The sequence below is a fragment of the Cervus canadensis genome, chromosome 1 (genome assembly GCF_019320065.1).
Source record: "Cervus canadensis isolate Bull #8, Minnesota chromosome 1, ASM1932006v1, whole genome shotgun sequence".
Classification (NCBI taxonomy): domain Eukaryota; kingdom Metazoa; phylum Chordata; class Mammalia; order Artiodactyla; family Cervidae; genus Cervus; species Cervus canadensis.
Genome location: NC_057386.1, coordinates 30249097 through 30263615, shown reverse-complemented (window position 1 = coordinate 30263615; position 14519 = coordinate 30249097). Strand labels below are relative to the sequence as shown.

Below are 14519 nucleotides of genomic sequence, written 5' to 3'. Positions count from 1 at the left end.
CTTCTTTGGTTATTCATAGCCCTTGACCATTTTTTATTGGACTGTATCTTTTCCTTTCTCGTATTTGGAAGTCACATATTTTAATTCTTTGGTAGTTGTATATATTGCAGATTTAGTTTCCCATTTTGCAGCCTGTCTCCCCTCTGCATTTATGGTATATTTTGATGAAGGGTTCATTTTTATGTAACCATCTTTCCCCTGTGTTGTCTTCTTTTCTCTTGTTAAATCAACCCTTTCTTGTCCTGAGATCCTAGTGATACTCTCTTATATCCTTACCTAAAAGTTTTACTTTTTGTATTAAGTAGCTTTTTGTCTGTCAATATTTTGTCCTCAATATGAAACTGTCCTAATTATCATAGCTCTGTAATAAATCTTGGCTTGCCAGGTGGCTCAGTGGCAAAGAATCTGCCTGCCAATGCAGGAGATTCAGGTTTGATCCCTGGGTCAGGAAGACCCCCTGGAGAAGGAAATGGTAACCCACTTCGGTATTCTTAACTGGGAAATCCCATGACAGAGGAGCCTGGAAGGCTATAATCCATGGGGCGGAAAAGAGTCAGATACAACTTAGTGACTGAACTATAACAATAAATCTTGACATCTGGCAGTGGAGTCCCCACCTTTTTCAGTTTCATTAGGAATGTCTCAACAATTCTCGGCCCTTACTATTTTACATACATTAAAAATCAGTTTGTAGAAGAAAAGATTCCCTTGAGATTTTGATTATATTTGCCTTGACTGTAGATCATTTTGAGTAGAATTTTCTTTTTTATAGTATTGAGCATTCCTAAGAACATATTATCTCACCGTTTATCTTCTTTAATGTCTTTCAATGAAGCTTTATAATCATTACCTTTAAAAGCATTTTCACATCTGAAGATTTATTCCTTAATATTTTATTTTTTGTTTCCTAGTATAAATCATATTTCAGAATCACATTTTCCACAGAAATGAATTGATTTTTGTACACTGATTTTGTATCAAGCAGTTCTACTAAGTAGCTTGTTAATTCTAATAATTTATCTGTGTACTCTTCGGGATTTGCCATGTACATAATCATCATCTACAAATTTATGGAAATTTTATTTTTTCCTTCCCAGGTTTTTTTTATGCATTTATCACTATTTATCTGATCACCCTGACTAGGACTGTCAGTGTAACATCGGATAAAGTGATAATAAGTCCTTGTCTTGTTCCTGACCTTTAAGGGGATACTTTCAGCATTTCATTATGTCGTATAATATTCTGTGAGTTTTTTTTATGGATTCTCTTTATCTGATTAAAGATGTAAACTTCTAGTCCTAATTTGTTAAGAGGATTTAGCATAAATGGTTATAACATTTTCTCGAGTGCCTTTTCTAACACCATTAACATAATTCTGGGTTTTTTCCCCCAATATGTTAAAGCTGTGAATGAATTTTTTGGTTTCTAATACTGAACCAATCTATCATTACTAAGATAAGCCAAACACAAAATATTGTCTTTTTCAATATATCCATTGGTTGATTTCGTTTGCAGATATTTTATATAGCACTGACATGCCTGTGTTTGCTGAAACTGGCTTTCAGTTTTTCCTTTCTATATTGTCTTTGTCTGATCTTGCTCTGTGGTTTTGCTAGCTTCCTAAAATGTGTTAGGAAGTAATCCTTCTTGTTTATTCTCTGTAAGAGTTGGTGTAAGATTGAAATTCGCTGATCCTTGAAAGTTCGATTTAAATCTCCTATTGAACCATCTGGCTTGGTGTTTTCTTTGTGGCAGGATTATTACCTATAATTTTTCTAATGTTTCTAGAAACATTAAGTTCTATTCCTAAGTCATATTTTTCTAGAGTTGAATCCATTTCATGTAAATCTTCATATTATTGTCATGAAATTTGTATTATTCTCTTACCTGTTTATGTATTAGGGATGTTCTTCTTTAGGTTTCTATTCATTTCTATTGTGCTTTCTGGCTTCTGAATTAATCTTCCAAGTGATTTACAAAGAGTTACCTTATGAACCCATTGATCTTACTTATTATAATTTGATTTTTATTTTGATAAGTTTTTCTTATGTGTTTATTATTTCCTTCAACTTTCTTTGGGTTTATTTTCTGTTCTTTGACTAACTTAAGATGTGTGCTTTGTTTATTCATCTTGAGTCTTCATCTTTTTTAATGTAACACTTAAAGTTGTAAATTCCCTTCTAAGTATAATTTTTATCTACATCTCACAGGTCTTAGTATGTAGATTTTAATATCCATTAAAATGTGCTTATATTTTTTAAATCTTAAAACATGGATTCTTCTAGTTACATTTCTGTTATTAATTTCTAACAATTCCATTACAGTCAGATAAAGTGATATACATAATAAAAAACTTCTGAAATTTGTTGAATTTGGTCAGTTTTTATAAATATTTTGTGCACATTGAAAAAGAATATATATTCTTTAACTGTTGGGTATAATGTTCTGTGCATGCTTATTGGATCAAACTTGTTTTCTTCAAATCCACTACAACCTCACTGCCATTTTTTTTGTCTGCTTAATTTATCAATTACTGAGATAACTGTGTTAAAAATCTTGCACTTTGATAGTAGAGTGTCAACTTCTTGTACTTCTGTCACTTTTTGTTTCATTTATTTTATGTTATATGATCATACAGAGTTTGACTTTTTATATCTTCCTAGAAAATTGAATATTTTAGCCACACATTAAAAATCTTTTATCACTAACTATATTTCTTGTGTTAAAGTGTGTTTTGTCTTGTATTAATATAATGAAACCAGTTTCCTTTGTATGACATTTGCCTGGTGTCTCTTACCTTACCCTCTGGCTTTCGATCTTTCTGTGCCTTTGTATTAGAGGAGATCTTCATAATTGGCATGGAACGGAATGTTTTATCTACCTTAATATCTTTCTTTTAACTGGGGGGTTTTCCTCATTAATGTCTACTGTGCTATATTTGAATTCATTTATACCATTTTATTGTGAGCTTTTATTTGTTCTTTTTATTTTTCTTTCTTGCCTGCTTTTGGATTGAAATTTTTTTTCATCTTTTCTTTTATTTTTCCTTTTTCCTATTCCATTTTTTCCCTTCTGCTAATTTGGATGTTGTGCTATCTAAGTCTTCTGTTCTAATAGTTAACCATAGCTATTCTTATAAAACATTCTTAAAAGAAACTAATCAGTACCGTTACTCTTTTCACAACCCATACAAGGACTTCAGAATAGCTTGATCTCACCTGTTTATCCATCAAATTATATCCTATAATTCCAAGTAATTTCAGTTGCACTCTATTACTTATCTAAAATTACACAAGTTATACTTTATTTTTATACACTCACTGTTTATTTAAATTTACCAACATCTTTGCTCATCCCATCTTCCTACATTACTAACTTGCTCTCTGAAGTACGGCCATTAGAAGGCTCATTAAAAGGTTCTTTTGGTGAAACTCTCATTCTTTCTTTGGCTGAAAATGCGTGTATTTTGCCTTCATTCTTAAAAAAAATCAATTTGTGGAAGATAGAATTCTAGGATAACATATTTTCTGTAAATTTATGGAAAATATTATCCCATTGTGTCCTGGCTTCATTTTTGGTCGTGCATGGTCAGCCACCAGCCTAGACATTTTTTTTTTTAAATAAAATTCTGTCTTTGCTCTGCAGCTAATTTTAAGATTTCCTTTTTCGTTTTTGGTAATCTGCAGTCTCACATTGAAGTACTTAGGTAGGGTTTTTTAAAAATATTAATTTCACCTTGAATTGGTTGGGCTTCCTTGATATTATATTTGGTGTCTTTCATTAATTCTAGAAAATTCAAAGTCAGGATCTCCTCAAAGATTGCTTCTTGCCCATTCTCTCTATTACATCCTTTTGGACCTCTTATTACACTTATAGACTTTTAAATATCCCCCATGTCTTTGAACAATCTTCATAGTTTTCATTTTTTTTAATCTTTCTTCACTGCAGTTGAATAACTTCACTTTTTTCAAACAGCAGTCTTATTCTCTCTTTTAGTTTTGTCTGAATCTCCTGTTTAATCCTTTCATCGAGCTTTAAATTTTCATTATGCTTCCCAGTTTTAGATCTTATATTTGGTTATTTTACAATTTTGTTTACTCATTTTAATACCCTTGCATTCTTTGCTCAAATTCATTTTTTTTAATTTATCATTTTTCAAGTTTCAGAATACATTTTCTAGATTAGTGGTAAGGAATCTACCTGCCAGTGCAGGAGATGCAAGAGACATGGGTTCTATTGCTGGGTTGGAAAGATACCCTGGAGTAGGAAATGGCAACCCAGTTCGGTATTCTTGCCTAGAGAAACCCCATGGCCAGAGGAGCCTGGCTGGCTACAGTCCATAGGGTTGCAAGGAGTCAGACTATGATTTATTGATTAAACAACAACAACAAGATCTTAAGATAACTTTTGATTTGTCAGTGAATAATGGTTTGTTTCTTCTTGCCATAGATCAGAGTTAACATAAAAGCCTATGTAAAATTATTAGCTTCTTTCTCCTGGAATTGCCCACTAACATAGCATGATGTGATCATTTTTGCATTGCTAGAACACATATTAAAAGCTTCTCTTCACGAAATAATGCCACCACAGGCCATAATTTTCATGTTAGCTGCTTCAGTAAGTTTTGTCACTTCTTGAATCCATCAATCAATACAAAGGTCCACACGTTATCACAGATTCTGGGCATATTTGAAAAGCCACTGAAGTTGTCTCCATTCCTGACCCTGAGACAATGCTGAATTTATGCTTGAACTTAAAGGCAGGTTGGGGCCAGGGTAAGGGTATGGTGACCTGTTGAGAATGTAAGAGTTTATCTAGGCTTCTGAAGGGCAACTCCTAAAGAAATCGTTTCTGTACTGACTGATACATTATGCTTAAAAGGAAGAAATTGTTTTTCTTGGTCAATCTAGAATAGATGTCTGAGAAATAGCAGGAAAAGCACTTGTTCCTGGTACGTGGGTCAGAAACAATAAAGCAAAGCACCTAAATGAGAACTCTTGTGTCTTTGACATATCAAATGTCACTAGTTTATATTATGCACCCGAATTCCAGTATCTAAAATCTTCAGAAGTTTAATACAGCCGTTTCTGCTGGTTCCCACTTGTGGTGACCTCTTTCCTTGTGCATGTTGTAACTTTCAGTTATAAAATCATGTTCCTTGGAGCCTAGTCCTTTGAGGGCTGGATTCTTGCTGCATTCCTCCAGAAAGGATGTTCATTTTTTAATTAAATCATGAGTCCCATCTAACTCTCACAATAACCAGTGAGAAAGAAATGATATTTCTAATCTTACAGATGAAGAATCTGAGGCTCAGAGATATTGAATGACTTGGCCACACATCTAGTAAGTGTCAAAATTAAACCCAAGTATGTATAACCCTATAGGCCATAGTATTTATTTTCCACTTTTTAAAAAATAATTTAAGATTCACAAAATAATTTATAATATATTCACTGTGAGATTATTTCACTTTGAAATGATTTCACTCTGAAATAATTTCAGACTTACCAAAAAAGCTGTAAAAGCAGTACAAAGACTTCTCTTTTACCTTCACTCTACATTCCCAAGATGTTACCTCGGTAACATCCGAGGTAACCATGGTACAGTCATTAACACTAGGAAGTTAGTATTGATGGAGAAGGTGTGACTAGTTCGCAGAGTTATTCACATTTCACCAGTTGTCCCAATAATTCTCCTTGTCTCCTGTGTCTCCCCCATCACGGAAGCCTCAGTCTTTGTCCTTTGCGACCTTGACACAACTGAAGAGGGTTGTATATTATCATCAGGCTATGGAGAGTTTTGCATAATAATAGCTATTATGTTGGGGAAATAAATAAATTCTTTTGAAGGGTGGAAGGGGAATGGCTGCTCACATTCTGTTTGTTCTCCTCAGCTTGGCCGACCTTGAAGCATTTATTAAAAACAGTGAGAATGGCTTGCTCAAGAAAGTCGAAAAAGGAGATTTCCAAGGACTGGTTGAGATTATGGGGCACCTGATGGCTCTTAAAGAACGACAGAGCAGCACCGATGAGATGTTTGAGCCTTTAAAGCAAACGATTGAATTGCTCAAGACCTATGGACAAGAATTGCCGGAAACAGTGTTTGAGCAGCTGGAGGTCAGTGCAAAGTTTATGCTTTCCTAATAAAGGAAATAGAGGGAACGTTTGGGGATTTCAAAGTGAGATGAACGTGGTGAAGTCAATGAAAAACAGGACTTATGATAGCTCAAGATCCATGTTTTGGAAGTAAATGTGTCGAATGTGTATAATGTGTACCACTTTCTTAACACTCAATAAATATGAAACACTGTAACACTGGAGAAATATGGGAAAACTGATGTGGATGAAGTGTGTGTGGTCTTTTTCCAGAATTAGGGATGAGCCAAATTTTGATTCAGAGAGAAAAGAAAAAGGAGGTTTGAGGAATGTTATGATGATCTAAGAGGAAATGTGGGGCATACAAGAAAATAACCAGGCACTGTTGGAAAATATAGAAGAGGGTAAGGCTTCCTGGGGCTTCCTGGGTGACTCAGGAGTAAAGGATCTGCCTGCAGTGCAGGAGATGCAGGTTCGATCCCTGGGTCGGGAAGATCCCCTGGAGGAGGAAATGGCAACCCACGCTCCCTCGAGTATTCTTGCCTGGGAAAGCCCACGGAAGGAGGAGCCTATCGGGCTACAGTCCATGGGTTCCCGAAGAGTCAGACATGACTCAGCAACTAAACAACAACAACAAAGCCTACTGAGGAGAAGTTGAGAGCGAGGAGGATTGTGTTGAGTCAGAAGTAGGTGACCGTCGTGAGAGTGGGCAGCCAGGGAGCCCCAAGAAGGAAGGGGGCAGTCGTAGACGACAGCAAACAGTGCCATGGCGTTTGTGGACCAGAGACTAAGAGGTCTGAACGTGTCCAGCCTCGGGTCTGGGGTCACGGGCGAGCAGAGTGGGGTCTGACCACGTCGGGTCTCCTTGGCAGGAGCTGCCTGAGAAGTGGAACAGCATTAAAAAGACGGCGGTTACCGTGAGGCAGCAGGTGGCCCCCCTGCAGGCCAATGAAGTGACCCTCTTGCGCCAGCGGTGCGCAGCCTTCGAGGCGGAGCAGCAGTCCTTCTGGGGGCGATTCCGCAGAGAAGCGCCCTTCAGGTATGGACCCAGGTCGCCACCGCGGCCCTGCGTCCTGGAAACGCAGCAGCATCTTAAGTCACGGGTGACCTCCCCACGGAGGCTGTGTATTTTCTTAACAGAAGACCGGTTACTCTTCTTCCCTCCTGTTTAGGTCCGCTGGTTAGACCGGGGACTCGTGTTCACAGAGTCCTGTTGTGGCCCGTGTGGGATGAACAAAGGCTGTACAAATACTTAAAAAAAAATATCTAGAAGCTTCTATGTCTCCATGTCTATAAAGGGATTGTGTGTGGTAAAATTACTCCTCTTTTACTAAACTGTTAGTATTCTGATTTCGCCCAGACTTCTGTTCTTTTGGTTTAAAAAAAAGTGGCTGATGAGAATTTGAAAATAATTTGGGGGGATTTCTGTGGTGGTCCAGTGGTTAAAACTCCACATTTGCAATGCAAGGGGGACTGGCTTCGATCCGTGGTCAAGGAATTACGATCCCACATGCTGCACGGTGTGGCCAAAAAAAAAAAGAATTTAAAAATAATTTTGGAAGGCCTTTCAGTAGCCTAACGGCAGGATTCAAGGTGACAGATTTACTTTAAGGAGTCCCTTCTCTGCTTAGCAGTTAGTGCTCAGACTGCCCCCTGCTTGTGGTCAGGGATCTTTACATAAACAAAGAAGGGGCGGGGTGGACAGCACAGCACCATTCACGTGGGCCCACGTGCACACATGTGGTCCCCCTCTCAGGGGCTCCCTCCCCGGGTGGGGAAGTCTGTGGGGTCTGCTCCTGGTCTGCTGCTCAGCGTCAGACGCTCCAGCCAGGGGCCGGTGCTGGTGGCCCTATGTCTACTGACCCGCCAGCTGAAGTGGACCCTCTCCCCCCAAGTCCAGCTCCAGAGTTTGCTTTCTGTTTCCCCTGTGGGGCTTCCTGCTGGATCTCCTCTCTCGTTTTCATGTAGACATGCCTGGAAGTCTCCAGACTGAAAAATGCCCTGTGTAAAGCACCAGGAAGCTTTTTATTTTCACTTTACCGACAGAAATCTGACCTAAGGCGATACATGCCAAAGTGACCAATGAAGCAAGGAAAGAAAATCCCACAACTTTATCAGGAGTTAAGACGACGTAATGATTAGGCACACGGACCCTGGATTCAGCAAGCCCTCTGGCTAATCTCGGGTCCACTACTCCCTTCTAAGTCAGGGCAGTCCCTTACTCACTGCCTAAGTCAGGTCTGTCACTCTGTGCTGTTTCCTCACCTGTAAAGTGGGGGCATTAATGGTATCCACCTCGGAAGGCTGTTGATAGGATTAAGTAACACATCTTCACAAGCTTTTAGCACAAGACCCAGCACCCAGGTAACCAGCCATCTTGGCTTACCTGGCCCTGTTCTGGTTTTGGCACCAAAAGTCACACATCCAGGGAATCCCCTCTGTGTCAGGCAGACTTGAGACCCTTGGTCACCCCACCTGGCTCACAGGAAGGGCCTAACTCTTCTTATTATCCATCATCAAACATGTATGAAGTGGCTGGTCTCCAAAGCATCATACCTGGGGCTAGAAAGAATGAGACGAGTGTGTCAAGAGGCAGGGAAAGGGACTTCTCTGGCAGTCCAGTGGTTCAGACTCCATGCTCCCAGTGCAGGGGGCATGGGTTTGATCCCTGGTCAGGGGACTAAGATCCCACATGCCTTGGGGCCAAATTAAATTAAATTAAAAAAAAAATGAAGTACAGAACTTGAAAAGTTTCATACAGATTTATTTTTTAAAAAGAAGACAAGAAAGGAAAAATGTATAAGCTGTATTTAGGACAAATGTACAACATAGCACTCTAAAGCATTAAAACCACCTGGAAGATTTTAAAACTTCCACTGTCCAGCCTCTCCTGCAGACCAACTAAATCAGGCACTGGGAATGAGACCGGGCATCAGTAGTTTTTAATGCTCCCTAGCTGACTCTGATGAGCAGCCAAGTTAGAGACAGCCACCCTAAGGGAAGAAACTGGGCCCCTTTTAAGCAATCACACCAGGGCGTATAACTCCAGATGACTCTGCGTTCCTTTAGATTTACAGCAGTCCACAACCTTTCTGGCACCAGGGACCAATTTCTTGGAAGACAGTTTTTCCGCAGACCGGAGGTGGGGAGAATAGTTTCGGGATGATTCAAGCACATTACATTTATTACTTTATTTCCAATCTAATGCCATCAGTGATCTGATAGGAGGTACCGGTCCCCAGTCTGGATGTGTCAAAGCACATCCCTTTGACTCTCCTTTGGATGTGCAATTGAGCACAGGATCGAAGCTGGTCAGGCAGGCGGGCCATGAATGGGGTATTTCTGGGCAGTGCTGACAATATCCACACTAGGGCAACAGCCACGAAGGTAATGACACTGATATCTTTGCATCATCTGTCTCTTTTTTAAAAAAAATTTCAAAAAAGGAATTCCAAATATGTCTGGTGAGAGATCTTTCCAAACAGGCTCCCAAGACTGCCTGAACAGAACAGCACTCTTTTTGCTGCCGTGTGTCTTTCCGTGTGTCTGTCGGAAACCTTGATCTCCCCTTCCTAGTTATACCACACTTATGTATTGATCAGCTCTTGTTTTTTAAATGTGATAGCTGCTTTGGTTTTTCTCTCTTTGCATTTGTATCCATCTGCTGGCTATGAGGATATTGCTACTCTTAAATGAGTCTTCCAAATTCACATTTTTTTTTTTAAGTTGGAGGACAATTGTGTTACAATATTGTGTTGGCTTCTGCCATACAACAGCATGAATCAGCCACAAGTACACATATGTCCCCTTCCTCCTGAACCTTCCCCCCACCCCCACCCCTCTAGGTTGTCACAGGGCACTGCGTTGAGCCCCCTGTTGTTCTGTACAACAGCTTCCCACTGGCTATCCGTATTATATATGGTGATGTATATAAGTCAGTGCTGTTCTCTCAATTCATCCCACCTTCTCCTTCCCCTGCTGTGTCCAAAGTCTGTTCTGTATGTCTGCATCTCTACCCCTGCCCTGCAAATAGGTTCATAAGTACCATTTTTCTAGATTCCATATATATGTGTTAATATACAAAATTTGTTCTTCTCTCTCTGACTTCCTCCACTCTGTATAACAGACTCTAGGTTTATCCACCTCACTAGAATTGATTCAAATACATTCCTTTTTATGGCTCAGTAATATTCCATTATGTATCTGTGTATATATATATGCCACAATATCTTTATCCATTCATCTGCCGATGGACATCTAGGTTGCTTCCATGTCCTAGCTATTGTAAATGGTGCTGCTGTGAATATTGGGATACATGTGTCTTTTTAATTACGGTCGTTTGTTTTTCTGGTATTGAGCTGCATAAGCTGCTTGTATACCAAATTCACATCTGTTAGTTTAACATGCAGATGAATCTTTGCAAGAGACTTCTTTGAAAAGAACTGCTCACAGCAGTGCAGAAAGTCAAACATGACTGCAATCTTGATGTATTCCTCTTCTTGTCAAGAAGACTATCAAGACTAGAGCAGAATCATGGATTTATTACCGAGGCCAATCTTCGTGGGTGTCAACACATGGGTTTACTTCTTAAGTTTCGTGTGCACGAATGTGTGTGTTTAAAGTGTTTAGACATTGTATGTGGCAAATGAGTTGAGTTCTCGTTCCTTTGCCTTCAGATCACTCACAGAATTCTAAAATGCATCTTGCTGAAGGCAAGCCTCTCTTCCTGATTAGATTACAGGGGAAGCTCACGTTGAGCTTGTCTTTGGGAAGAAAAGGAAAGTGTGGGTCTCGTTTGTCCCTTGAAGTCTAACAGGTACAGGATGAAGTCAGGTCCCTAGGGGTGAAGTTCTTTCTCTGTGTTTAAGTTGAGTTTTTCTTCCTCCTTCTGTTCTTAACTTGAAGCTATGTCAGCATATTCCTAGCTGAGCTCTCTCAGTAATCAGCTAGATCATCGTAGCCAGATTCAAGCACTTCTCACAACTCTTGAAATTGGAGACTCATTCTTCCCGGTTGAATAACAGGGATGCTCCAGGCTTCTAGCAGCTCCCTTGTTCAGGCTTCCTGGCTTTAAGGAATGGTACCATGTCATCCAGTCAGTTTACCCATATCAAGACCAGGATAATCCAGGGGTTTCTTGGTAAAAGCATTTGGTCCCTCTGAGCTCCAGTTCATTGGAAACCATCAGTGTTTCTAGCTGGCCAGTCCCCAAATTCTATGAATGGTGGGAAGGACTATCTTGAAGATACTCGCCCATTGGGTGCTGTCCTGCATGGCAAGCAGAAAATCAAGGCTTTCCAGACAGTGCAGCAAATGTGCCTTCATCTTGCTCATGAAGGGTCTCCTAGCATCAAAACATGTATATTATCAAGGGTGAAACAGATCACCAGCCCAGGTTGGATGCATGAGACAAGTGCTCGGGGCTGGTGCACTAGGAAGACCCAGAGGGATCGGATGGGGAGGGAGGCGGGAGGGGAGATCAGGATGGGGAATACATGTAAATCCATGGCTGATTCATGTCAATGTATGGCAAAAACCACTACAATATTGTAAAGTAATTAGCCTCCAACTAATAAAAATAAATGGAAAAAATAAAAGCTGAAGGAAAGAGCAGTATTAATCACTGAATCTCTCAGGGATGTATCAGTATCCTCAGACACATCATTCATTCAATTTGACCCTGTTCTTGCAGTTGATCTGACTCACTCACATGGTTCAGGCTTCCATAGAGCAGAAGAGGTGTGTTCTCAGCATGAGGTCAGCAAAAAAATGACATGTGCTAGGATATTCAGATAATATGGATTCCCTGATCTCAAGGACTGACAGACTCAGGGTCAGTTTCAAAAATGAGTAACTGAGGACTTCTCTGGTGGTCCAATGCATAAGACTGTGCTTTTCAGGCAGGGGATGCAGGTTCCATCCCTGGATAAGGAACTAGGATTCCACATGCCGGGAGGTGCAGGCAAAAATAATAATCAGACATGTCCACTGGGCCCAACTTTGATGCCCACTGGGGAGACAGTTCACAAACCCCACAGAAGCTGGTGCTTCAGCCAATGGGCAAATGAGAATTAGCCATTTGGAAAAAGAGAAGTGGAAAGCCATGGGATTCCAGACAAGGGAAGCAGAACCTGGAGAGAGACAGGGGGATGAAAACATAACACACAGCTGGAGGACTGCACATGTGTGTGAGTGGGATGCAGGATGTGGGAGGTAAGGAGGGAGAGGTCCAGATGACCAGGCTTAGACCATGAATGAGCACTGCGGAGTCCAAGCCTGAGAACAGCATCATGTAGACACTTCTCTTGTGACTGCAGAGAATACAGTGGATCAAGGTAGACTCAAGGCAGGGGCTCCATGGCGATGGGGGACAGGGTGATTGCAACAGCCCAGGTGAGAAGCAGGAGGCCTGAACTGAAGCCGTTGCAGTGAGCAGGGAGAGAGGAGGATGGATGTGAGGGACACTCAGGAGGGAGAATCGGGAGGATTGAGTGAATTATGGAAGCTGGAAGTTGTGTCCGACTCTTTGCAACCCCATGGACTGTGACCTGTCAGGCTCTTCTGTCTATGGGATTCTCCAGGCAAGAATACTGGAGTGGGTAGCCATTCTCTTCTCCAGGGGTTCTTCCTAATGCAGGGATCAAACCTGGGTCTCTTGCATTGCAGACAGATTATTTTACTCTCTGATCCACCAGGGACAGATCCAAGCGTAATTCTCTGTCTTCTGTCTGGACCAGTAAGTGGAAGGGGGTATGTTTTGCTGCTCCTTAGATGGGACCATGGGATGGGAAAGGTCACCAGGTCAGAAGGAACAGGCTGAGTTACAATGCCCTTAGGGTTTCAAGCACAGGGGTGTCACTATTCTGTATATGTGCAGTTATGGGGCTGAGGTTGATGTTTACCAGCTGCTCACGTCCCAAGAAATCATTTAAGTCACTTATTCCTCTTTCTGTCTGTGCCCACATCTAGGGCAGGCCCGAATCCTTTTTTCCAAGATCATACACATGAGCACCCTATTTCCATTTCTCTTAATTATAGCTTTGCTCATCCAGACTTTCCAGGCATTTCTCTTTTAGATTAAAATACTTGTGCATTATTATTTCAATTTCAAAGACTAACTACACCCTTTTCCCTCCTATTAGTTTCTTGTTCTCACATTGTATTGTTCCCCCAGGCTTTGGAGAACTGCTTCAAGTTTATTAGGTGCATTAATCAGGTCTGTGAATATCCTGACAGTTTGCACCAGAGCTTTGAAATGGGAAGCGGGCTATTTGCTCCCCTGTCTGGAGGTTCCTTTCACTACTTAGGTCAAATTAACTTTTATATGCGCTCAGCTATAGGGAATGAATGTCAGCAGATTCAAACCATAAACAAAAATTATGCCACAGAGCAAATGAAGTTTGGAATAGGTTTGACAAATGATCACCTCTTACAAATATTTGAGGATTCAATATTGATTCAAGGATGTTCATAGGCACTGTGGAAAGAAGTGTTAGGAAGATCATTTATTATCTTCTGTGCCTACCCCTCCAACACTCTGATAACTCCTGTCTTACCGACTATTTCTGAACTATACTCTATTAATAAATTAAACAGAATGTGGGCTTTTAGAATCTGTCTGATATATACTAACACCAAGAAGCCAAGTTCACTTTCCCCATTCACTCTAGTCAAGATAAAAGGTAGAACCAACACGTTCCAACAATTAGTCTTGGAAAGAATGTGCGGAAGGAACCTTCATGCTGGGTAATCTTTCCTGATGGCTCACTTGCTGTGAGGATGTTACATTCCTTTCCTTCTAATTCTTTCTCTACTGCTGTCATAGAGGAGAAAGCTCCTTGCCTATACAGACAGATGGCCCTCTTTAACTCTGAGAACTCCAGGCCCTTCTGAAGCCCTCGCTGGCTGGACAACAGTGAACATACATGATGGTATTCAGTCTTAAGACGAAAATCCACCACCAGAGCATGCCAGCCAAAACTATTTAGATGGAACAAGCAGGAATCAAACATAGCAAGCATCAAAGTTAATCTGACACTAATTTAATGGTATGCATAACTGTTATTGTGTTGCATGGCAATTAGGCTTAAGTGGTGAGCAGTTCAGGTAAATGACTTTAATTAGGATTACTTTCCATCCGTCAAGTCAAATATTTCCAGAGACAATTGAGAGAAGAGGCAGTTCAAGGAAAGGTTCTTGCATGTCATCATCTTCCCACCAAACAACACACACACACACACACTCACACGGACACACACACAATTGCAAGAAATGGCCAATTCTCTAGTCATTCCTTTTCCCTCTCAACTTCTTTATATTGGACTCCACCATTCCCTAGTCTAATTTTAGAGAAAGATGGTGTTCACACTTAGATCATGGTATCCCCAATATCTGGGGCTTCTCAGGTGGCACTAGTAGTAAAGA

At 40.5% G+C, this 14519-nt stretch overlaps 1 protein-coding gene across 1 annotated transcript in view; it reads left to right on the top strand.

Moving 5' to 3' along the window:
* DNAH9 (dynein axonemal heavy chain 9) overlaps window positions 1-14519 on the top strand; it is a 277788-nt gene that overhangs the window by 61155 nt on the left and 202114 nt on the right. Inside the window, exons 18-19 of the mRNA XM_043473954.1 lie at window positions 5894-6116; window positions 6968-7134. Of these exons, the coding sequence (XP_043329889.1) occupies window positions 5894-6116; window positions 6968-7134 (390 nt within the window). The remainder of the gene's footprint in view (window positions 1-5893; window positions 6117-6967; window positions 7135-14519) is intronic.